The sequence below is a fragment of the Prionailurus viverrinus genome, unplaced genomic scaffold (assembly GCF_022837055.1).
Source record: "Prionailurus viverrinus isolate Anna unplaced genomic scaffold, UM_Priviv_1.0 scaffold_76, whole genome shotgun sequence".
Classification (NCBI taxonomy): Eukaryota; Metazoa; Chordata; class Mammalia; order Carnivora; family Felidae; genus Prionailurus; species Prionailurus viverrinus.
This window is the reverse complement of record NW_025927638.1, coordinates 248,338-272,988: the sequence shown is the minus strand read 5'-3', so window position 1 is coordinate 272,988 and position 24,651 is coordinate 248,338. Positions and strand designations below refer to the sequence as shown.

General features: G+C 42.6%; 1 protein-coding gene across 7 annotated transcripts in view; it reads right to left on the bottom strand.

Moving 5' to 3' along the window:
• The window catches only part of LOC125159875 (ankyrin repeat domain-containing protein 26-like), a 45,991-nt gene that overhangs the window by 8,371 nt on the left and 12,969 nt on the right, over nucleotides 1-24,651 (bottom strand). For 2 of the 7 annotated variants that reach the window (XR_007149957.1, XR_007149956.1), the window contains 9 exons: nucleotides 19,929-20,058; nucleotides 19,558-19,619; nucleotides 15,715-15,813; nucleotides 15,317-15,410; nucleotides 5,976-6,104; nucleotides 5,163-5,378; nucleotides 2,867-2,943; nucleotides 1,242-1,377; nucleotides 1,004-1,152 (listed from right to left, as the gene is read on the bottom strand). Coding sequence is in view for 3 of the 7 variants with exons in the window: in XM_047848530.1 (XP_047704486.1) it covers nucleotides 10,838-10,867; nucleotides 15,317-15,410; nucleotides 15,743-15,813; nucleotides 19,558-19,619; nucleotides 19,929-20,058 (387 nt within the window). In the remaining 4 variants the exon portion in view is untranslated. Of the gene's footprint in view, nucleotides 1-1,003; nucleotides 1,153-1,241; nucleotides 1,378-2,616; nucleotides 2,944-5,162; nucleotides 5,379-5,975; nucleotides 6,105-9,865; nucleotides 10,868-15,316; nucleotides 15,411-15,714; nucleotides 15,814-16,086; nucleotides 16,646-19,557; nucleotides 19,620-19,928; nucleotides 20,059-20,155; nucleotides 20,460-24,651 lie in introns of those variants that run through there. The other 5 variants (XR_007149958.1, XR_007149955.1, XM_047848530.1 and 2 more) reach the window with 5 other exon arrangements.

The window sequence follows — 24,651 nt, the reverse complement described above, 5'->3', positions numbered from 1 at the left end:
TACATTTTTATTTTTCCATTTGTCAGCTGATGAACATTTGAGTTGTTAACACCTTTGAGCTATTATGAAAAATGAGATTATGGACATTCATGTATCAATTCTGGTAGGCATTGGTGTTCATTTCTCTTGGGTATAAAACTAGGAATAAATTGCTGACTCATATGGTGACACTATATTTAGCATATTGAGAAGGGCCATCCTGTTTTCCAAAGAGACCACACCATTTTTACTTCTACCAGCAGTATTTGACGGGTGGTTCCAACTTTTTCACATCCTTGCTAACACTTAATCTCTGCCTTTTCAAATTTAGCCATCATACTATGAAGGGGTATTTCACTGTGGTTTGACTTTGCATTTCCCTGATGGCCAATAATATTGAGTATCTTTTCATGTGATTATTGGCCATTTGTATATTTTCTTTGGAAGCCTGTCTATTCAGATCCTTTGCCCATTTTTTGAAAGTTGGGTTAAAGAAATAAGTGAAAGTTAGGTTCTCTTTTCATTATTGACTTGTAAACATTTCTTACATATGGAGAAGCAAGTTGTTCCGGAGATATGTGATTTCAAACGTTCTCTCATTCTGTTCCTTTTTTTTTTTCTTTCTTTTTCTTAACTTTAAATTTTTTGTAACGTTTATTTATTGTTGAGACAAAGAGAGACAGAGCATGAACAGGGGAGGGGCAGAGAGAGAGGAAGACACAGAATCTGAAGCAGGCTCCAGGCTCCTAGCCATCAGCCCAGAGCCCGACGCGGACTGCGACATCGTGACCTGAGTTGAAGTCGGACGCTTAACCGACTGAGCCACCCAGGCGCCCCCCCCCCCCTTTTTTTTTTTTTACTTCAAAGAAAGAAAGTTTTCAATTTGGTGAAGTCCAATTTATGTTTTCCTTCTGTCATCCCTTCTCTGTTGGCATTTTATTTTATAAGGTTTTCTCTAAGCCAAAGTCAAGAAAATTTACTCCTAGATTTCCTTCTAGGAATTTTATAGAGTTTTAACGCTTACCTTTAGGTCTATTTTTAGTTAATTTGGGGGATAAATTGGAGTTAATTTTGTATCTTCTGTGAGGAATGGCCAGGTGGATATCCAGTGGTCCCAGCAATATTTGAGGAAACGAGTATTCCTTCCCCAAGAAAGCGGTCTTGAAACTCTTGCTGAAAAAAAAATCAATGGACTATAAATGTGAGGGTTAACTCCAGAATTCCCAATTCTATTCCATTGATTTTTAGGTCTATCGTCATACCAGTATCCCACTGTCCTGATTCCGAGAGCTTTGTCGTAAATTTTGAAATTGGGAAGCAAGAATAAAGTCGAGGACTCCTAAGATGATGCTGGCCAAGCAGCTTTACATCCACGCTCTTCAGCTTAAAATGTCTGGTCTAGAAGAAGATTAAAAGTAAAACACTTCCGTCAAGTGGACATTTGCGAATGGATGATAATTAAGCCCTGATTTTTAAAAATAGTTAGACACAAAGCAAGAGAAATGAAATTTGGAAGGAGCATATTCTGTTACATGTGAGAGCAGGTTCAGAGCAGGTGACTGGATCAACATCAGGAATCACAAGAGCAGCAAAATCTACAACTGAATCTTATCTCTCTCTCATGCTGTAGAGCCAGATGAGGAAAGCGTGGATGGATTCTCACCATTCCCATGCTATTTCTGCCTCTGACCTTTATGTTTATTGATTCGAAAACTGTAGGACCATCTCTTATGGGGGGAAAAGGTTCTCAAAGAGATTGGATAGGTTTGTAAAAAGCAGACTCACAGGACACCTGTGTGGCGCAGTTGGTCAAGTGTCCGACTTCAGCTCAGGTCATGATCTCATGGTTCGTGGGTTCGAGCCCCACATCAGACTCTGTGCTGACAGTGCAGAGCCTGGAGCCTGCTTCAGATTCTGTGTCTCCCTCTCTGTCTCTGTCTCTGTCTCTCTCTCTGCCCCTCCCCCACACTCTCTCTGCTTCTCTCAAAAAAAAGAATAAACATTAAAAAAGTTAATGAACACAGATGTAAAAACAATTGATCCAACTAATTCTTTAAAATTTCCATAGCATCTTTCCTTTGGGATTTGTTATCAACATGCATTATTAGATCAAGCAGTTTGCATTCGGAGCAGTTTGTGGTTCACATCAGCACAGAGGGTAATGCTGGTTTCATACTCAAGAATAGAAGCACTATATCCAGGCCAGATTACCAGCCTGCAAACAGAAGACATTAGATGTAAGGGTCAAAGTCCAAGCTCTGAACAAGGAAGCAAGCGTCCCAGGGTTGGAACTTGGGGTCTAAAATTGGTGCTTAGGAGTCAAGCAGTTTCAATTTCTTATTTCTAGTAAGAACTGATCTTTTGAAGGACCTTTCCAATAGAGATTTACCTGATGGGCTAGTTATAACTCTTACACTCTCTTTGTTAAACCATATTGTTACCACCCACAGGCTCACACACCTATAGCCACACACATGCGTATGTATGTATGTATGTGAGAATATATAGGATATAAGTGTATAAAGTATAAACATATACACAATATATATACATACATACATACATACATACATGTAGCTATAATTACTATGATTGAAAGTATTTAAGAAAAATTTATTATCCAAATTTGAGAAGATTTAGACTTCTTATGAGGTTTATATAACTACCGAATACCTCAAGGTTTATGCTTATCATTCTAGGACTGTAAGAGTGAATCTTTTCACTTCGTTTCAAATTTACATGAAATTCTAACTGAATCGTTCATGGCCAGTGGGTACCACTGAAAAGACCATCACTTATAAATCCTACTGCTTCAAATGAGAGTCACTTTCTCAAATGCTTCTATGGTCAGGTCTGTAGAATGTGAGGCTTTCCACTGTGTACTTACGATTGAGGAACTCCGTGGCCTCATTCTCGTTGTAATAGTTGCGACCAACTTGCTTCAAATCCATCATCTTCAAAATTCTAGAAATTGGAAGAATGGATTTCGTGCCAACCGCAGTGAATATTATTAAGATTTACTAACAAACACGGAGATACACTGGGGCGAAGAAATCGATCAGTGACTTTGTTTTACAAACGATTAACAGGAAGTGCCTGATACAACAAGGAAATGACATTGTAAGGTAGATATTAAGGCCCCTTGAACCTCCATTTTTCCCTCCTTTACATAATCTACAACAAAGGGTCATGGGAAGGTCATCAGAAGGTCCTTCATCCCCAGAAATGAACTGAAACCTCTTTTGCAGACTACGTGCCTCTAATTTTCGTTTTCACTATTTGTGCATCACCGTAAGTGTAGACCACCAAACAAATGTAGGGGTGCCTGCACCAGACTTTGGCTCAGGGCATGATCTTGCACTGAGGGCTCAAGCCCCGCACTGGGCTCTGTGCTGACAGCTCGAAGCCTGGATCCTGCTTCAGATTTTGTGTCTCCCTCTCTCTGCCCCTCCCCTGCTTGTGCTCTTTCTCTCTCTCTTACAAAAATAAAAACAACATTAAGAAAAGAAAACAAATGCACATTTACTCCAGGAGAAAGAGGCATCGCTGTGCACAGTTGACATCTGCCCCTCCCTCGACAGGGAGCAGGCATGGGATGTGGGGGTAGGCAGGAAGAACAATGTCAATAATAAACCACAGAACTCAAGCACATCTAGGTGAGGTTCCAGTGCCGATGCATCTCAAAGATCGCTTGCCCTCCCAGAACATGAGGAGACCTCGAGAACACAAATTCTAGGACCAAACAGCTATGTACAGTGCCACTGACACACTAACATACAACCAAATCTCAAGCAAATGAAATCTCACAAACACACTTGCTAGAGAGAGTGTTGTAATAACGTAAGCAGTCCAGTGAGGTGGGTTTGAGTCACTGAAGAATTCAGTGATGACCTTCACAATCTTGTTGCCCCACCGGCTGACCAGTTCTGTTTTCTGAGGTAAAGAAACAACAAAAAGGTCTAGTGCTCCTTCCAAGGAGAGGACGCTCATTACTGGACCACAAATCAACAGGTCACTTGGGTGTCTGGCAGGAGCAATCTTAACCCCCAGAGACACAGGCAGGTAGAATATACGATTTAGGAGACCCAAATGAGGGTCTGAGTTGAATATTTACAATGATTTTTTTTTTAACTTAAGCTCCTGTAAATTATGCACTTGCTAACTAAATACAGGAGTTTATTGAAGTGGGGTGTCTGGGTGGCTCAGTCGGTGAAATGTCTGACTTCAGCTCCGATCATGATCTCACATTTTATGGGCTCTAGCCCTATATCGGGCTTTGTGCTGACAGCTCAGAGCCTGGCGCCAGCTTCAGATTCTGTGTCTCCCTCTCTCTCTGCCCCTCCCCTGCTCACACTCTGCCTCTCTCTCTCTCTCTCTCTCTCTCAAAAATAAACGTTTAAAAAAATAGTTTTTAAAGTTTATTGAAGAGGGTCGGCTGGGTGGCTCAGTCAGTTAAGCCTCTGACTCTTGATTTCAGCTCAGGTTATGATCTCACGGTTCAGGGGTTTGAGCCCCACTTCAGGCTCTGTGCTGTGTCAAACCTGCTTAAGATTCTTTCTCTCTGCCCCTCCCCCAATTGCTCACTCTCAAAAATATTAAATTAAGGAAAAGAAATGGAATATTAAGTCCTTCCAGTTCTGTGTGTGTATGCGTGTGTGTGTGTGTGAAGATTTGGAACAAGAAATAAAAACTTTTTCAATACTTCGTTAGCATTTGAGCCCTATTTGCCATTGGAAAGGTAAAAAATATATATTTTGTTCTTAAATTCATTTTAACCACAAAAATGAGGCATGAGGGAACATCAGTGATAGCCAAACACGGCATGTGGGTTTTGTTACAAATCCTATGGGCAAGAGATCGAGAGGTGTCCATGAACCATTGTATGAAAAAGGTATATTTGCTATAATACAGGGAGAATGTGAGAGAAAGAAAGAACAAAGGTCAAGAAAATGTCCACTAACAGGAGTGCCTGCATGGCTCAGTTGGTTAAGTGCCCAACTCTTGACTTCAGCACAGGTCATGATCTTGTGGTTTGTGGGTTCAAGCCCTGTGGCCCTGCACAATCAGTGCAGAGCCTGCTTGGGATTCTCTCGCCCTTGCTCTCTGCTCCTCCCCTACATGTGCTTTCTCTCTCTCAAAATAAGTCAATAAACTTAAAGAAAATGTCCAATCACATTACTTACCCTGCTTTTGTAGTTTATGAGGCAGTAATAAAGAGTTCCCATCTAATGTGGGACACTCTCCAATTACATGTTTATGCTGGCAGAGCAAATCTGTACGAACTTTTCCATCTTCAACCTCTGGCATGTAATCAATGTTGTACTTATACGTGAGGAGTTGAGGGCGAGAGGTCACTCGGAAATGGTTGGTGAATAGCTTCACCACTCTACCTTGCATTCCTGCAAAAACCGAGGCACATGTCAATAATGAAACAAGTTGACCAATCGCTCCCAAAACAATGGAGACACCACAATCTTGAGAGCTTAAGGTAGGTCAAACCAAGACATGAACAAGTAACGTACACTTATACACACCTGATGCCCAGACTATGTACCGGCCTTTTAGAGGAATCCTCACACAAACATACATTTAGAGTTAAAACAGGAGATTAAAATATTAAATTAACAGTAACAAGAGATCAAAAGAAAACCTCTTGTAACACAAAGCTTCCAAAAGGGGAGGGCGAGTGGGGAGCCACTGTTTGTAATAGTGTTTAGCATTCAAAAAAAAAAAAAAAAAGGCTCAGCACAACCAAAGAACTGGGTCATTTGATTTTAGTTGCTATAAAAGGAAAAGAAAACTGGCAAGTACATCCAGGTCCCTAAAATAGGTCTCTATTTCTGCAAAGGTGGAGGTTATTACAACATGAGAGGGTGGGAAGGTACCTCTACTCACAGTGATGGGGTGAAGCTCTAAGATTCTCAAACACAAAGGAACCTCAGAACAAGATCAACACGAACAATTCCCTAACGCTAGGTTGTTAAAGGCCACCACACCTGTTGTGGAGTCTTTCACATGTTCCAAGTACTGTCGGGTATTCACCACCTGGTCTTGAAAAATGGCTCCAAGAACCCTTTTCCCCTTCAGCGACAGTGCCTGCAATCCAGCCCCCCGCTGAAGTTCCTCTGCACAGAAACAAATGCAAAAACCATGAATTTTATAGGATAAAAAACAAATGGAAACGTAAACAAAGGACAATGTTAAGTACAACTTAAGTTGAGGTGGTTGGAGGTAGAAAAGAGGGTTGTCAAAGGATCCAAACAACAGTAGTTCGGTAATGGATCACCAGAGAAGGTGAATGTTACCCAGAAGCCTTTCTCAACAAGACCCCATTCCGTGTCAGCGGCTACCCGAGCACCACATTCATTGCTGCTATGGCGTTTGCCTCCTTTCATCCGGTATTTGTTCAGAGGGCAAGCTTCTTCTAATCAGAAACTTTGTCCTTTCTCTACCTTCTTTATAGGCTAATCACCTGGTACCAGAGTGCCCTCTAGTGGGCATCAGAAAATGCTGACTAAATAAACAGTCCTTTCAAAAAAAAATGCATGAGAGGTGTTTGAGTGGCCTCAGTGGATGAAGCTGAGGACTCTTGGTTGCAGCTCAGGTCATTATTTCACAGTTCCTGAATTCGAGCCCTGCATCAGAGCTCTGTGCTGACAGCATGGAGTCTGCTTGGGATTCTCTCTCTGCCCCTCCCCTGCTCTTGCTCTCTCGGTCTCTCTACATCAACAAACTGAAAAAAAAATTATCAAAAGCCAGTTTCATGATTTTGTTTTTAAAACAACTGATCGATTTTTTTTAACAGCAACTGGGAAAGGCTCTCATGTTATTTTTATCACACTGTAATATTCATCTAATTGAACTATTTTACAAGGTGACTATTTGAGCACAGTGCAAGGCAGTCTGTCACAGATTATGAAAGAAACCTCCGTAAATGGGTAATACAGTCCATGCCTTGGGTTGCACAAACTGGTTTTCTTCAAAATGTTACTTCTGGAAGCTATTATCCCTAGCTTATGATGCTCTTAAACAAACACAGTCTGAATTTCCATAATAGAAAATCATTTCATTTTACACATAAGTTTTTAAATGATTTTTATCAAACTCTCAACTAATTCCTGACACACCCAGCAATCAAATTTATCATATTCAAACTTCAGTGAAAGAAAACACCAAGCATCATTCACTAGTACTTGCTACATACGATGTACTTACATAAAATATTAAAAACCCCTGAGATGTAAAAATAGGTGTCTTAATATTGTATATTCATGTTTATCATGTCGTCTTAGGGGTCTGGATTTTGTCTCAGTTTATTATAAAAGTATCTACAACAGAGGATACCAAAAGCAGAGGAAACAGGAGCAAAATAGACAAGTGGGAATTCAACCTAAAAACTTTCTGCACAGCAAATGAATCAATCAACAGAATGAAAGGCAACTTACGGAATGGGAGAAAGTATTTGCAAACCATGTATAAGGGGTTAATTAAAAAAATATAAGGAACTCCTGTTACTCAATAGCCAAAAAACCTAATAACCCATTTTTTGTTAATGGGGAAAGGACCTGAATCGGCATCTCTCCAAAGAGGACATGTAAATGGCAAACAGACATATGAATGTAGAACCAAGCAAAGTACAGAAAACTGGGTATTACCAGAAGGTGGGATGTGAGGGGGCTGGTTGAATTCATGGGGGACAAAGCAGACCCTCAGGGAGAAGTTGCCGCTGAATCAAAGACCGGAAAGAGGAGACTGAGTTACAAGGTTATACGAGCCACAGGTAGAGGAAAGAGCAAATCTTCTAATGTAGAAACGTGCAAGAAAGAACAAGGTGGCCGATGTGACTGCTGCAAGGTGAGCACGAGGTAGAGAAGCTTAGGTCAGAAAGGTAGTGGGAGAGAGGCCATTTTTTTCAATGTTTATTTCTGAGAGAGAGAGAGGGGGAGGGAGGGAGAGAGAACAAGCAGGGGAGGGGGAGAGGGAGAGGGAGAGGGAGAGGGAGAGGGAGAGGGAGAGGGGGAGGGAGAGGGAGAGGGGGAGGGAGAGGGAGAGGGGGAGGGAGAGGGGGAGGGAGAGGGGGGGGAGAGAGAGAGAGAGAGAGAGAGAGAGAGAGAGAGAGAGAAAGACAGAGGATCCAAAGCGGGCTCTGCACCGTCACACTTGGGGCTCAAACCTACAAACCGTGAGATCGTGACTTGAGCTGAAGTCAGGGCTTAATGGAATGAGCCACCGGTGCACCCCAGGAGGGAAGCCATCTCAAAGAATGCGCCTCTGACTGGGAAAATGGGAACCTTTACAGGATGTCGGGCAGAGGAACTGCATGGACCGATTTATATGGTTCTGTGTGCTGGGAAACAGGCAGAAGGAAACCCAGGGTGGAAGCAAGACTAGTTTGGAGACCACTTGCCAGGTGCAGCAAGGGATGCTGGTGGCTTGGGCCAGAGGGTAGGAACAGAGGTGGTGACACATTGTCAGATGCCAGATACCTTTTGGAAAATTGGGAGACGACAGTGTTTCCTGGATGCTGGTGTGCAGGAAAAGTTTGGGCTCGCGACAGGAATCTAGGGCGGATGCAAAGACTTTGCCTGAGCACATGGAAGAATGGAGCTTCTTCAAACGACAAGTCTGGGAGGGAGAATCAGGAGCTCAGAGATGTCTGTGGGGTGTTAGCTGCCTGTTTTGAAGTCACTTTCCAAGAGGGGTCATTGGCTACGGCCAAGCTCTTTAGAAACCTTTCCATCCACTCGGGTGGAAGGGAAGTCTATTCGCAGATGAGAAAACGCATGAGAAGGAAGTAGTAGGAGAAGAAGATAAAGCATCTTTTGCACCAAGGAGACTGAACAGGCTGTGGAGGCTCCAGGCGGGGGAGGTGCGGCGGCTCCCTGCAGCGGGGCGCGTTGAGAGGGCGCCCGACCTTGCCCGCGGCCTCGGGCTCGGGTCCTGGCCCGACCTGACATTGCTGCCCAGAAGGGGACAGACCCTGGAAGGGGGCACAGTTATGTTCGACTTCTCTAGGTAGTTGTCTGGTCACCTTTTACAAACCAGGACTTTGAAGAAGGCTTCAGGTTGCTAACTACACGTGTTTTCCAATCACGCCCCAAACACCGCTAACTGCCAAGTTGTCAGAGGAGGATCCTGTGGTAACAGGGAACCTGGTAAGACATTCTTGGAGATGTGCAGAAAATTATTGACTAGGATTCTTTCCCCCCACACCAAGTCACAGGTCACTGTGGGTTACCCTGCTTGCTTGTAGGAGTCCGGTGTGCATGGAGTTCACACCTACCGCCTATCCCCATGGTGCGCCTGCGAGCACGCACGCGCACACACACACACACACCCCACACCCACAGGCACATACACCCAGGGCTACCGCCACCCGAACGGGTCACCCACCCGACTCCGCTGACACAACTCACCTTCGTTCCTGCCTCCTGAAGCATTAGTCTGATCTGTGGGGTTTTAGTTGCCTTCTTTCATGCCCTGTAGCCTAGGGTTCCTCTTCCAGCCCCGCAGCGCCTGAGCACTGACGTCCGCGGGGTCAGAGGGGCAAAGCTCCTCTCTGAAAGGGCCAGCCTTTCCCGGGACTGGCCCTGTACCTGTACCTCACCGCCGTCACCGAGGGGCAGTAGGACTAGCCTGGCCTCCTCGCGGGACGCTCCCACAGTCAGCAAGGCTGGCCCCGACCAGCCCCCACCCTCATTTCTAGTTCAACCCTGCTGGCCCAGCCCCTTCAGGCACCGCCTCCATCCAGGCCCACATGAGGCCTACCTAGTAGTGCACCTGGCGCTTTCAAAGGTGCTCTGAGTCTCAGGGGGATGGGCGTGGGTGGTTCTGCCTGCTCTCCTGCCCCGCCCAACCTCCCCCCACCAACCATCCCCCCGATTAACCTGCCAGTGACTTCACCCAACGAAGTGCACATGGAGCTCCAGAAACTTTGGCCCTTACCACTTAATATTTTAACCAGTTCCCCACGGCTCCCAATAAAACTACATTGTAACCACCGTGACTATCCTTGGATCCAAATCTAGGCTCCTTCATCATCCTCTCCTTGGCCTAGATCCCTACAAGTGGGTTTGCAGTGATTTGTAAGCTTTTAAGCATTGGTGTAATTAAAAAAAAAAATTGTTGTTGTTGTTGAATCAGGCTCTTTTTGTCCATTGCTTCCGAGTTTCTGTCACTCTTTGACTTTGCCACTTAACACTGTTTTTTTTAATTCACTAATTCTTTAGTTTTGTAATTGCATTGTCTTGCATTTAAATCCTTGATGCACACACTGGATACCCATTTCATTGTTTAACTTTTTTAGTTTCATTCCAGGTAGCGTAACAGCATTGCATTAGTTTCCAATGGACACTCATTTTAACTCAGAGAGTTATCTGACACCATTTCTAAAATAATCCTAACCTTGCCCCTGCTTTGAAGTCCCATCGTAATTCTGCAGAAACCTGTGTGTTCCTTTGGCTCTAACTGCAAACTCAGTTCTGCTTTGTCTGGTGTACCAGTAACACGATGTCTTGTTCCTTGATCTTGAAAGTATTCTGAGCACTAGAAAAGCCTAAATTGGCTAAGCACTTGAAAATCCCTGGCTGTTCCTTCAAATGAGTTTTCGAGTCAGTGCATTAAGTTCCAGAATATACTAAACACTATTGCCTGGTGACCTGAGGTTGGATTGAATTTAGACATCGATTTAGTTCTTCCGAGTTGCAGAGTCTTCACTAAGGTTTTCCTGGAAAATCCTTGTGCTCATAAGTGATTCCAAGGAAGATGTTTAGGGGTATCCAATTGCTGTATAGAGAGCACCCTGGAAACTGGCTCAGGTGCCCTCTGGTGGGGGCCATGTCAATTGAGTGTTCTGCTTTCAGATTCTGGTTTCTCTGATGAAGGTAGCCTGAGAGAGGGTGTAGGGAGAAGAAGAGGAGAAAACTCTGGAATACCAAATTTTAATGTTTTTATATGATATATGATCTGATAAATATACAAATGTATTTACTTGTCAAATGGAGGAAATATAGGAAATTCCCTTAGGGTAAACATTTCTATTTTCATATTCCAAGCACCACATCAACTATGATTTTACATATACACACATGTGAATGACACTGTTCTTCTCGTGATTATAAAACTGAACATGCTGTTTTCAGTGACAACAAGATATTTCATGGAACAGTTTGAGAAGCAGTAACCTAGGTAGGAGCCAGAATGCCTGGGTGTGAATTCCCACTTCTGCTCATTATGAGCTGTATGACCTTGAGCACACTACCTAAAACTTCCGTGTCTCAGTCTCTGCACCTGTAAAATGAAGGTAATAATAGCACCTACTGGGGCACCTGGGTGGCTCAGTCGCTTCAGTGTCTGGCTTTTGACTTTGGCTCAGGACGTGATCTCAGGGTCACGTGACTGAGCCCCACAGCGAGCTCTGTGTGGACAGCAAGGAGCCTGCTTGGGATTCTCATTCTTTCTCTCTCTCTCTCTCTCTCTCTCTCTCTCTCTCTCTCTCTCCCCTCCATCCCACCCTCCCTCCCTCCCTCCCTCCCACTCTGTCTCTACCCTCTTTCTCTCTCTCCCTACCTGCCCTTCCCCACAATTTCCCTCTCTCTCGCTCTCTCTCTGAAAACAAATAACCTTATAAAAGTGATCTCAAAATAAATAATAATAGTATCTACCGCACTGGGATCTTGGGAACATAAAATTAGGAAATAATACATGAACAACTTAGAAGGGTACGTGGCACATAGTCAGCTCTAAGTGTATGCATTTAGCCTGATTACTGTTGCTGTATTTGGCGTTCCAATACAATGTGATAGTTTAGGCAGGTGGCATGCCAATACAAGTGGTCCCCTATACAAATTATACTGAAGTTATTCTTCATACCACCGCCAAGTGGCAGCAAACGGGGAGCATGAGGCCCAGAATCTCTCCTCAGTACTTCACACAACTTTTGCCAATGCCACTAGCAAACAGTACTTTTTTTTTTTAACGTTTATTTATTTTTGAGACAGAGAGAGACAGAGCATGAACAGTGGAGGGGCAAAGAGAGAGGGAGACACAGAATCTGAAACAGGCTGCAGGCTCCGAGCGGTCAGCACAGAGCCCGACGCGGGGCTCGAACTCATGGACGGTGAGATCATGACCTGAGCCGAAGTCGGACGCTTAACCGACCAAGCCACCCAGGCGCCCCTAGCAAACAGTACTTTTTTTTCCCCGCTTATACTACTTTTAACTAACTCCCTCTCTATACTACTCAGTGGACAATACTCACAGACTACAGTACAAATAGCACCTCCTAGATTGAGTAATAGATGCTTTACATGACCATCAGAGGCAAGGGAAAGCCACTGACATGGAAATAATCGAGTCTTGCGAAACTAAAGTTCCTCAATCATTTCATATCCATACTGTTTACGTTAGGCTGCTTTAGCAGGTACTCTGATGAAGAGATTAAGGCTTTGTGGTAAAAGCCTATCAGAAGAGCTGTCCCCAGAGCTTGGCAGTTGGTAAAATGCTATAAATGTGTAAATCCCAGTTCTGGCTGCATAAGGAAGAAAGACTGCAATTTCTCCTTTTCTACTAACCATTTGCTTAAGTTTTGAAGCCTTGTCCATCTATCACCCTGCTTCTCCCCTTGCAGTGGACTCGAACATTCTTTAATGTATCGTCTCATCCACAGATTCAACTTTTCTTCACTTATTTCCTTCTTTTACACTAAAATCTAACTTTCATTCCCATCATTCCACTAAGAAATTTTGAGGGTCATCAAGGACCTTTTTTTTGTTTTAACTTTTTAAAGTCTTTATCCTGCTTCACTTCTTAGCAGCAGCGGGTAACAATGCCCATACCCTCCCTCTGCTCTTCGAACCCCACCTTATTTCTAAAGGACGGCAACCCCTGGCATTGAGTTCTTGCCCCTTGCTATCTGTCTTTTGAATTGCTCTTAAGGCTTCAAAACCAGATTCTCCAATTCACATTTCCGGCTCTGACCCCTTTACCTAGGCCATGTGGACTTTTTGCTCTATCGTCTAGGTGTTCATAGACAACATCCTCAACCACACACTCAAAAATCATTACTTGACATGGATTACCTCTGTAGACAGCTAATCATGTACATTTTATTGGGGCTCTTTTCGGTGTTACTTTGAGTGTGTTTTTCTTATTGAGTCTTAGGAGGCACCCTTACCCTTAGGATGCTGACCAGCATACTTTGTCTCGCTTTTCATTTATAACACAATACTTATCACAAGGGCTGGGTGATCACTGGTTTGCCTTGTTTCCTTTTGAGTAATTTCTTAGTCCATAGAGATCTCAACTTATGGAAGTCTTCTGAAGTTCCTTTCAGACGCATACTTGGCTATATTGTTAGGAAGGTTAAGTTGGCTAGAGCTACCTCTTCTTCCCAATCCAGATTCTTCACCTCAAAACTGTGTGCATCAAATATCTTCACCCAGGTAGCCTCTGGTTTGGGGATTCAGGAGATAAGGACCTTCTAGAGAAGTCAGAGCTATGGACTGAGTTGGCTGGAAGCTATCTTAAGTTTTTGATTCACAGGGAACACCTTAAAGTGGCAGCTAATTTCGTGCCATAACCCTAATTCCTTTCTATAGGGATCTACAGAAAATCCCTCCTTATTCTTTAATAAGCTTCATCAGTTTCAGATATTCTTACAAATTTTAGTCTTTGAGACCTTAAAGATTTCTTTAAGACACAGTAGCAGGACAACGCCTAGCACTCTCATTCACAGAAGACTGATCAACAGAGTGTCATGTTACTTGCGTGAAAGTACCCTAATACAATGTGATTCATTTATAAGAGGTCTAGAAAAGAAAATAATTTTCAGTGTCTCTTCAGCCACAAAAAGGACCAGTCAACAGGATGTTCTAGTTCCCTGACGGGTATAGCTGTCTAATGAAACTTGCATGTATATTATTATATAGCTTGTGTGACGGACAGAAACGAGTTGGTCAGTGTATCTACCTCATTGCACCCACTTAGGATTTACAATGTAAATCCTACAAAGGAGGCTGAGAGTGCGATGACATTAACCGTTCTGCTTGGAAAACAGTTGGGGTTTCACTGCATATCAATAAATTAGAATCTTGAACGGCACATTAGTCTTTTCTGAGATTGAATTGTGAAACCTCTGGAAGGCTGATTAACTCAAGTGAGTGGAAAAAGAAAATGAGTTCCTGAACTTGCAAAGGTAGGAGCACTATGTTACTAGATAAGGCCCTGACAGAGCAGACATTTCTACTATTTTACTGGCATTTCTTTTCCTTTACAAATCCAACAAAGGGAAAACTCCATTCCTTTGAAGGACGTTTGCATAACGACCTGCTAGTCATTCTTGATAAAGACAATAAATTGCAAACTTCTAATTACAAACTACAACAAATCATCATTAAAATAACCCGTTCGAAACTGTCACTAAAGGGATGAGATTACAAAAGAAAGTCAGAATTCAAGATCAAATGATCACTCAAAGTTTGCACAAGTTTGAAACACCCTGAAAAATATTAGCAGGGACTCACACATCTGTATGCCAATGTTCACAGCAGCATTATTAACAATAGCCAAAAGGTGGACTAAACCAAACGCTCACTGTGGTATATATAAAATGTTGCTTTACTTAGACTCTCACAATGGTTTTATGAAAATCTCACTACAAACATCATTCCTTTATGAATGCAATCAACTTCATCTCTTTTTTTTTTTTTAATTTTTTTCTCAACGTTTATTTATTTTTGGGACAGAGAGAGACAGAGCATGAACGGGGGAGGGGCAGAGAGAGAGGGAGACACAGAATCGGAAACAGGCTCCAGGCTCTGAGCCATCAGCCCAGAGCCTGACGTGGGGCTCGAATTCCCAGACCGCGAGATCGTGACCTGGCTGAAGTCGGACGCTTAACCGACTGCGCCACCCAGGCGTCCCAGCGTCATCTCTATAGAAGAATTACATCACTAGTAGCAAGTAGGAACAATATCAACCTAATCTTCATTTTTATTTTTATTTTTTTTAATTTTTTTTTCAACGTTTATTTATTTTTGGGACAGAGAGAGACAGAGCATGAACGGGGGAGGGGCAGAGAGAGGGAGACACAGAATCAGAAACAGGCTCCAGGCTGTGAGCCATCAGCCCAGAGCCTGACGCGGGGCTCGAACTCACGGACCGCGAGATCGTGACTTGGCTGAAGTCGGACGCTTAACCGACTGCGCCACCCAGGCGCCCCTCAACCTAACCTTTAGATCAGTGAGATTTTCCATATGAGCCAAAACATTCTCATGTACTACTACTAGTGAAATAAGGATTCCTTTTCAGTAGGACAGACATTAAGAGACCCACTTACCAAACTTATCCTTAACAAGTTGCTCTGAAGATCTTGAATTTGGGCCACTTGCTGTTTAATGGTTTCTTCCCATCTGGCATGTTGAACTTTTAGCCTAAAATGCAGATCTTAAGATACTTATTGTCACACATAAATTTAAAAAAATACCATATAATTTCTGAACAAATGAGGGTATTATTACATAAATTCTTAAAATTTTATCAAGAGGAAGATTTGGCAATTGTGCCATTTTCCTCTTTGTGTTTTGTGGATAAGGTACAAAATTGAGAGATAAGATGCCACGATTCTGCATTTCAAACTAGCTCAAAGCTGGAATTTGTATCCACTTAACAATGATATACTGGCATAACTAATACATTTCTCATACTACACTGCTTATCTGCTCTATAAATACTCACGCTATTTTCTCTGAGGGTAGAATTCTACTTTTGCATATGATCTTTCATCTCCTCAGCATGTCTTATGGCCTCTGCATGTCGATCCTCTGCTTCTTGCAACTAAAATAAAGAAAAAAATAATTTTAACTACTGACAATCTAATAGAACACCATCACCTATTTCTGTAACTAAATTATTTTCTTTTTTGACTTGAGAGAGTGAGAGTGAGAGAGAGAGAGAGAGAGAACATGCACAAATGGGGAAGAGAGGCAGAGGGAGAGACAGAGAAAATCGTAAGCAGGCTCCAAGCTCAGGGTGAAGCCTGATGTGGGGCTCGGTCTCATGATGTGGGGTTTGGGATAATGACCTGAGTGGAAATTAAGAGACAGGACGCTCAACCAACTAAGCCGCCCAAGTGCCCCTGTAACTAAAATCTTATTGGACCCAGTCACACTCTCCCCTACATGCTGATGATGGCTACTTTGAGGTCATAACAGCAGAGTTGAGCTGCTACAACAGAGGCTATGGCCAACAAAGATGAAATGTTTCAATACTCTTACAGAATAGTTTACCAACCTTACTGTACTACAAAAACATAACGTTTTTAATGATTTTAAATTATATATGATCAGATAACCGTACAAATGTATCTACTGGTCAAATGGAGGAAATCTAGGAAATTGCCTTATGGTAAACATTTCGGTTTTCACATTACAAGCACCGCATCAACTATGATTTTAAATTTTCACATAGGTGAATGACATTGTTATTCTCGTGATGATAAAACTGAACATGCTGTTTTCAGTGACAACAAGATATTTCATGGAACAGACTGAGAAGCAGTATCCTAGTAGGAGCCAGAATGCCTGGGTCTGAATTCCCAATTCTGCTGGTTATGAGCTGTACAACCTTGAGTACACTACCGAAAACTTCCGTGTGTCAGTCTCTGCATCTGTAAAATGAAGGTAATAACATCACTTACTGGGGCACCTGGGTGGCTCAGTGTCTGGCTCTTGATTTCGGCTCAGGACATGATTTCAGGGTCATGTGATTGAGCCCCACAATGAGCTCTGTGTGGACAGCGAGGAGCCTGTTTGGGATTCATTCTCTCTCTCTCTCTCTCTCTCTCTCTCTCTCTCTCTCCCCCACCCCCGTCTTTCTCTCTCTCCCTACTTGCCCTTCCCCATAACCTCTTTCTCTCTCTCTCTCTCTGTACCTCTGAAAACAAATAACCTTAAAAAAGTGATCTCAAAATAAATACTAATAGTATCTACTTCACTGGGATGTTGGGAAGATTACAATAGGAAAAAACACATGAACAACTTAGAAGGGTACGTGGCACATAGTCAGCTCTAAATGTCTGCATTGATTACTGTTGCTATATTTTGCGTTCCAATACAATGTGATACTTCAGGCAGGTGGCATGCCAATACAAGTGGTCCCCATACAAATTATACTGAAGTTATTCTTTATTCTACCACAAGTGGCAGCAAATGGGGAGCTTGAGGCCCAGAATCTCTCCTCAGTACTTCAAACAACTTTGCCAATGCCACTAACCAACAGTACTTTTTTCCACTTATAATCCTTTTAACTGACTTCCACTCTATACCACTCAGTGAACAATGTTCACAGACTACAGTAGAAATAGCCCCTCCTTGATTCAGTAGTAGATCCTTTACATGACCATCGGAGGCAAGGGAAAGCCACTGACATGGAAATAATAGAGTCTTGATAAAATAAAGTTCCTCAATCATTTCATGTCCATACTGTTTATGTTAGGCTGCTTGAGCAAGGGTTACGGGCTCTGATGGCCATGCACTTGAAAATCCACAAGTATCTTTTGAATCCTCAAAAAAAAAATCCCCCCAAAAAAAAAACTCCTACTAAATTTCCTACTTTAAAAGCAATTACACATAAAAATCAAAAAGTGTATATATATATATATATATATATATATATATATATATATATATATATGTTAAAAACCAGAACATTAAAGCAGAAGCCCTTGTACGTGCTCTCTGGATCTAAACTACCTTTTCGGCCTCATTTGGCCATTAACTCTATAAACTGAGCATGGAAGTTCAGGGTTAGGATAATGGAATGCTGACCTTACCAACAATATAAACAATCGATTAATGCATGTTTCCTCTGTTATATATATGTATATATATATATACACATATATACGTGTATATGTATAAAATATATATATACATATATATGATATATATCTAACATACTGTCTTCTTACACTATAAACTAAAGAAAAGGTTACTAAGAAAATCGGAAGGAAGGGGTGCTGGGTGGCACTGTCGGTTAAAGGTCAGGCTCTTGACTTTGGCTCAGATCATGATCTATACTTCTTGCGTTCAAGCCCCATGATAGGTTCAGCACTGGCAGTGTGGAGCCTGATGAAGATTCTCTCTCTGCCCCCGCTTCCCCTACTAACATGCTCTGTCCACTCTCTCTCTCAAAATAAATAATTAAAAAAAAAAGAAGAAAAATAAAATCATAAGGAACAGAAAATACGTTTACAGGAGAGTACTCTATTTATTGAAAAATATCTGTGTGTAAGTGGACTCCCACGGTACAAACCCACCTGGTTCAAGGGTCAACTGCATACCTGTATGATGTCTCCACCAAGAGATTACTGGAACTTAACATAGAGCCAAATTAGAAAATCAAAACCCCGTTCCTACTTTCCCATTCTTTTCTGGACACTATGGCCATTTTATTGGCCTTCAGACATCTTCACATTTCAAACAAGTATTTTCTTGGGGGGCCTGGGTGACTTAGTCGACTAGGCGCCCAACTTTGGCTCAGGTCATGTTCTCAATTTCATGAGTTCGAGTCCTGCATTGGGCTCCTTGCTCTCAGTGCAGAGCCTGCTTCGGATCTTCTGTCCCCCCACCCCGCTCTCAACAATAAACAAACATTCACCAAACAAAGTATCCTCAATATATAGTAAGTCACTAAAAGCCACTGCGATCATTTTGTCTTCTATTTCTATAGCACGCTTTACAGTTTACAAAACGTTGCCACATTTGTTCATTCCACATAACCAAGAGGTGGCTATTAGTGCCATTTTTAGGAACGAGGTCATTGACATTCAAGCAAGTTTTTCCAAGATGCCACAGCTAGGAAGTGACGGAACCAAGATGCTAGCATGTCTTTTGATTTCAAGTACAGTGCTTGTAGCATTATGCAGCAGCTGCCTGAGCCTAAGAGATCAGGACATTTTCACCTCCTTCCCTAGTTGTCACCTTAGAATAGGTCATCATTACTTTACTTACATTACCACAAGTAGGACTGCGAAGTTATTTTAATTATCCAAAATGGGTTTTACTTATTGAAGCACCACTAAACCAAACTGTGCTCATCATAATCCCAATGCTCCTTGTAGATCTACTTGACAATCCAAACATATTATTATCAAGTCCCAGGCCATATCTTTGGAAGGTTCAAGTTGTAAACACCATAATCCAAACTCTTTCTGGATGTCAGGAGGAGTCTGACACATGATCCCGTATACACCACAGGATCATACACTTGGCCATACGTTGACCTAGAGTAATTCTTTAGTGTTTCAGATACCTTAACTTCAAAACCCAAACTCATTCCCTCCAAGCCTTCGTTTTCTGCACTAATACTACACAACTTTCATTACGTCTGCAAATTAGCAGAACTCTACTATGCTGTGTGCTCATAATTAACACATAATTATTTTATCACATATAGGAAAACATAGAAGGAAGTTGTTTCTGTGGGCAAATGCAGAGATGAGAGTGTGAAGTCAAAGCATCTCTTGGACGTTTTAACATCACTCCATGCTTATACTTAAAAATAAGAAGAAGACAGTACCTCAGGAAGAGAAGGTGATTCTACATCTTCCTCTTCTCCTAATTCTAATGCTGACATCATATCTAGAGAATACGGTCACAGATAAATTAATGAAAACATGTGTTACTATGAACTTTAAACACATACACAAGTCTATCTCCATTCATGAATATTTCAATAAAATAAAAGCAATAGCAGAAAAGATGTTCAGGGGGTTCGAGATTTTCCGGAAGTAAAAGGGGGTCGTACTTGGGATACTCATAAAGAAAGATAGCAACAGAAAAATATCTTCACGAAAAAAGGATAATATATTTGGATCTACATACTTCTAGATTTTTCTCATACTAGTATTGAATCATAGGAAAACAACTCACAGAGATTCACTAGCTTACCACTTCTGCAATTTTTATGCACTCCACCAGCAGAAGTCACACTGTCATTAACTGTTTGCTCTGGTGGCACATTTTCAATAATACCAACACCATCTTCCTTTGCTTCCATTGCTGACTTTGCTGTTCCTTCCTAGAAAAACAGCACAAAACAAAAACCCAACTTCAGAAAAACATCACATTAATTCATTTGGTCATGCACTCACCCACTCGGAAAGACAAGCACATACTGTATCTGTCAAGTCACAGCCACGATCCGGGGAGGAGCTGGAAAGAGAAATAAAAGACAGACCTGTTCTATATGCTAGTAGCGGTAGAGATGCATGAAAACAGGTAAGGACAGAAAAATACCATCCTCTAGTTCTACAAGGGAAGTGAATAACATACAGTGAACGCACAAAGGAGGAAACACTTACATTTGGGAAGCTCAGCAAACGCTGGGAAGATAGGGCTGTATCTTAAAAGACAAAGTGCACGGGGAGGGTGTGAAGGGCATTCTAGAATGAGCAAAAGGATCAAGTATGAAATAACATAGTAAGTGACAACACCTATGCAATATGGCAAACCTGGAACAGTTATTGGGAATGGGATAGACAGAGAGATATTACCGGAACATCAGGACGAAACCAAAAAAAAAAAAAAAAAGAGCAGTGTTATGCTAGAACAAGAATTTTCTCCTTCAGGTAATGGGGATCCATTGAATAAGCAGAGGAGTGACATCGTCACAAGTATATTTTAGAAACGTCACTCTGGCAATGTAGGATGTAGGACAATGTAGGCAATGTAGGATGAACGTAAAGACAGCAAAACCAGAAGAGTACTGCAAAATTATAGGTGAGAGAGTGAATTACAGGAATAACATATGAAAAATGGGAAGCAGGTACAAACTATCGAATGTGGTGAGTGACAGCATGCAGTCATTTCAGGGAAGTTCGGAGTCCAGGACTTTTCCTGTTTCGGGAATGCTATTTATTAGACTAGGGAACACAAAAGACAGAGCAGATTACAAAGAGTCGGGAAAGAGGAAAGGGAAAGCGTCAGAAACAATGTCTTTAAACTAGGGCATATTAAATTTAAAGTACCCCGTGGACGTAGGAAGAAAATGTTAGGGCCGCCTGGATGCCTCAGTCAGTTAGCACCTGACTCTTGATTTTGGCTCCGGGCATGATCTCACAGTTCATGGGTTCAAGCCCCCCATCTGGTTCTGCGCTGACAGTGCAGGGTCTGCTTGGGATCTTCTCTCTCTCCCTCTGTCTCTCTGCCCCTCCCCACTTGTGCTCTCTCTGTCTCTCTCTCCAATTAATAAATGAATAAACTTAAAAAAAACAAAAAGACAGAAAATTCAGATCAATACAGTTCAAGTAAGAAAAAAGCCCATCATAAATATCTATAAAACATATTGAACTGATATAATAATGCAAACCTACACAGAACTCTGAAGTTGTGAAAAGGAAAGTAAAGGGAGGCGGGAGGAGTTCAGATGGCAGAGGAGGGGGATCAGAATTTCCCTTGTCCCTCAAACACAGCAGTATTGAGGTCACAACACTTGGAATGCCAGAAACACAGGCTGCAGAAGGACAGAAAAATCTCCACCTGTGCAAACAGACAGCTTGGCGGGACAGAAGTGTGTGTATGTGAATTGGAAGAAATAAAATGGGCAGCACAGGCATAGAGTGGGGGAAGCCCTTTGGTGGAGAAATGAAAGGAAGAGAGAGAGGCTGTGGGAAGTGTATATGGATAAGAGAAAACCTGTCCGGACCACCGACCAAGGAGAGGTCCAGAGAGCCAGTTTCTACTTTGCAAAACAGCCTTAGAAGCCAAAAAACAGAATGTTCAAGGTTTCCAGACTTTCTCTAGACCAGAGCTGCCACCTCCCATGCCTGGTGGGGAGGGAGCCGCCCTTAGGCTTGGTAGCAATCTCAGGGCTACACTGGGAGAGAACACCTTGAGTATGGTGGAAAGAGGAGGTATTGCCCTGCCCAAGGGAAAAAGACGAGCCAGGCACGAGCCAGAGGCCCTCTGTCCACTGCGCACAGTGGTGCAACTCCACTACCAGGTCCGAGCAAAGCGGGATCCTACAAGGTTTTGAATCCCAGCTCAGTGCTCAGGGAGCACAGGAGACTGTGCAGCAGGGCAAGCCGGCCCCCCAGGCTATTCTGTGAGGATGGCCTAAACAGTGAGTTTTGAGACACCTCGTGTGGGCAGGAGAGATTGGGAGGTCGCCATTTCTCTCCCCATGACCTACATCGTGGGGCTTCAGGGAACGGACAGTGAGCCTCCGTGGAGGCAGCCTATTACACCAAACCCTGCCTCTCTGTGCCTGGTAACTGCTTCTCTATGGGAGTGAGACTGACACTGATGGGACCAGACAGCCCCTCCCCTAGACCAGCACAGCCACCAGTCCCAGGCACCAACAGACAACTCTCCTCTGGTTTTCTTAGTTTTTTTGTTTGTTTTCATTTGAATTATAGTTCTTTTTATCTTTCCTTTTCTTTTTTAATGTTTATTTCTGTATTTTGAGAGAGAGTGAGTGATCAAGCAGGAGAGGTACAGAGAGAGGGAGAGAGAGAGACAATCCGAGGAGGATCCATGCTCTCACTGCAGAGCCTGGTGGGGGTATTGAACCCACCAACAGCGAGAACATGACCTGACCCAAATTCAAGAGTCAGACGCTTCACCAACTGAGCCACTCAGGCGCCCATCTTTTCTTTCCCTTTCTTGTCTTTTCCCTTTTTTCTCTTTCTACTCTCCTCTTTCCTCTTCTCCCTCTGGAATCAGGGAGAAGAGGAAGTGTATATATATATATATTTACATATGTAAATAAACATATATATATATATACATATATACACATATATACATGTATATTTGTGTGTGTGTGTGTGTGTGAGAGAGAGATTCTTTGTTCTTCTGTTCTGGTTCCTTGTTTGTTTGATCGGGCATTTTCTCTATACTTTTCCAGATCTCCTTCATTTTCCTCCCTCTCTTTCTACATTAAGCCCTAGAGCTCCTTTGAGTCACTGCCTGGTCTTTTTTTCCACTCCTGTCACTTCTCTCTTTGTTTGGGCTAAGGATTCTTCACCACCCTCTTCTCCTTTTTCCCAAGATTACATCAACAAACAAATCAAAGCACACCGGGTGGAAGGCCCAAACTACCACTCCAAGTAGTGTGAGAAGCAAGCAAAGATGCACCAAAAGAGTGCACACAACACACCCCAAAAACACTCGTTCGACTGCCAGGCTCTGGACAGTGTGTGACCCCTTTTTAATACAGTAGTACTCACAGGTGTGGGACACAGAACAAGCTATTACAACACATAAAGGACAGGAAACTAGCCAAAACGACAAAACGGAAGAATTCTCCTCAAAAACAATTCCAGGACGAAAGGACAGCCAGAGAAGTGCTCAAAAGAGACAGAAACAATATATCTGATCAAGTTTTTGGAATCGTCACGTTGAATGCTGAAAACGAAATGTTGTAAAGGAGATACAACATAAACTAGATGCAGTGACAGCAAGGATGGGTAAAGAAGCAGACAGAATCGGTGAAACAGAAGATATGGACAAAGATGAAGCAGAGAAAGGAAAGAAACGAAATGACTAGACCACGAGGCAGGTACCAGAGATCTAATTGATTCAGTAAGACGAAATAATAGCCACATCATAGGAGTCCCAGAAGAAGAAGAGTGAGAGAAAGGGGCAGAAGGTTTATTTGAACAACTTATAGCTGAGAGCTTCCCTCATCTGGGGGAGGAAACAGGCATCCAAGTCCTGGCAGCACAGAGAATTCCCTTCCAAATCAACAAAACCAGGTCAACACCACAACATGTCAAAGCGAAACCGGAAAAATACAAAGATCAAGAGAGAATTCTGAAAGCAGCTAGGGACAAACGGGGCTTAATCTGCAAGGGAAGACACATAAGGGTAGCAGGAGACCTGTCCAATGAAACTTGGCAGGGCAGAAGGGAGGGGTAGGAAACAGTCAATGTGATAAATGGGAACATATGCAGCAAAGAATCCTTTCCCCAGCAAGGCTGTCATTTAGAATAGAAAATGACAGAAAGGCTTTCCAAGACAAACACAACCTAATGGAGTTCATGAACACTAAATCAGCCCTGCAGGAGACCCTAAGGGGCGACTCTGTGAGTGGAAAGCAGCAGAGACTACAAAGGACCAGAGGCCTCACCAAAAGCATGAAACCTTCAAATAACACAATGACACTAAATCCATATCTTTAACTAATCACTCTGAGTGTGAATAGACTCAATGCCCCAATCAAAAGACACAGGGAATCCGAATGGATAAAACACAAAACAAAACCAAAGAACAAGATCCATCTATATGCTGTCAACAAGACACTGATTTTAGCCCCCAGGACACCTCCAGAGTCAAAGTGAAGCTATGGGGAACCACCTATCATGCTACTAGAAGTCAAAAGAAAGCTGGAGTCACCACACTTCCACCAGAAAGACTAGATTTTAAACCAAACACTGTAGTAACAGATTCAGAAGGACATTATATCGTAATTAAGGGGTCTATCCATCAAGAGGAGCTAACAATTATAAATGTTTATGTCCCCAAAGTGAAAGGCCCACATGTATGGATCGATGAATCACAAACATGAATAAATGTATACATACAAATACCATGATTGTAGACGACTTTAAGACTCCACTCGGGGCAATAGGCGGATCGTCAAGGCAGAAAATCAGTAAGAAAACACAGA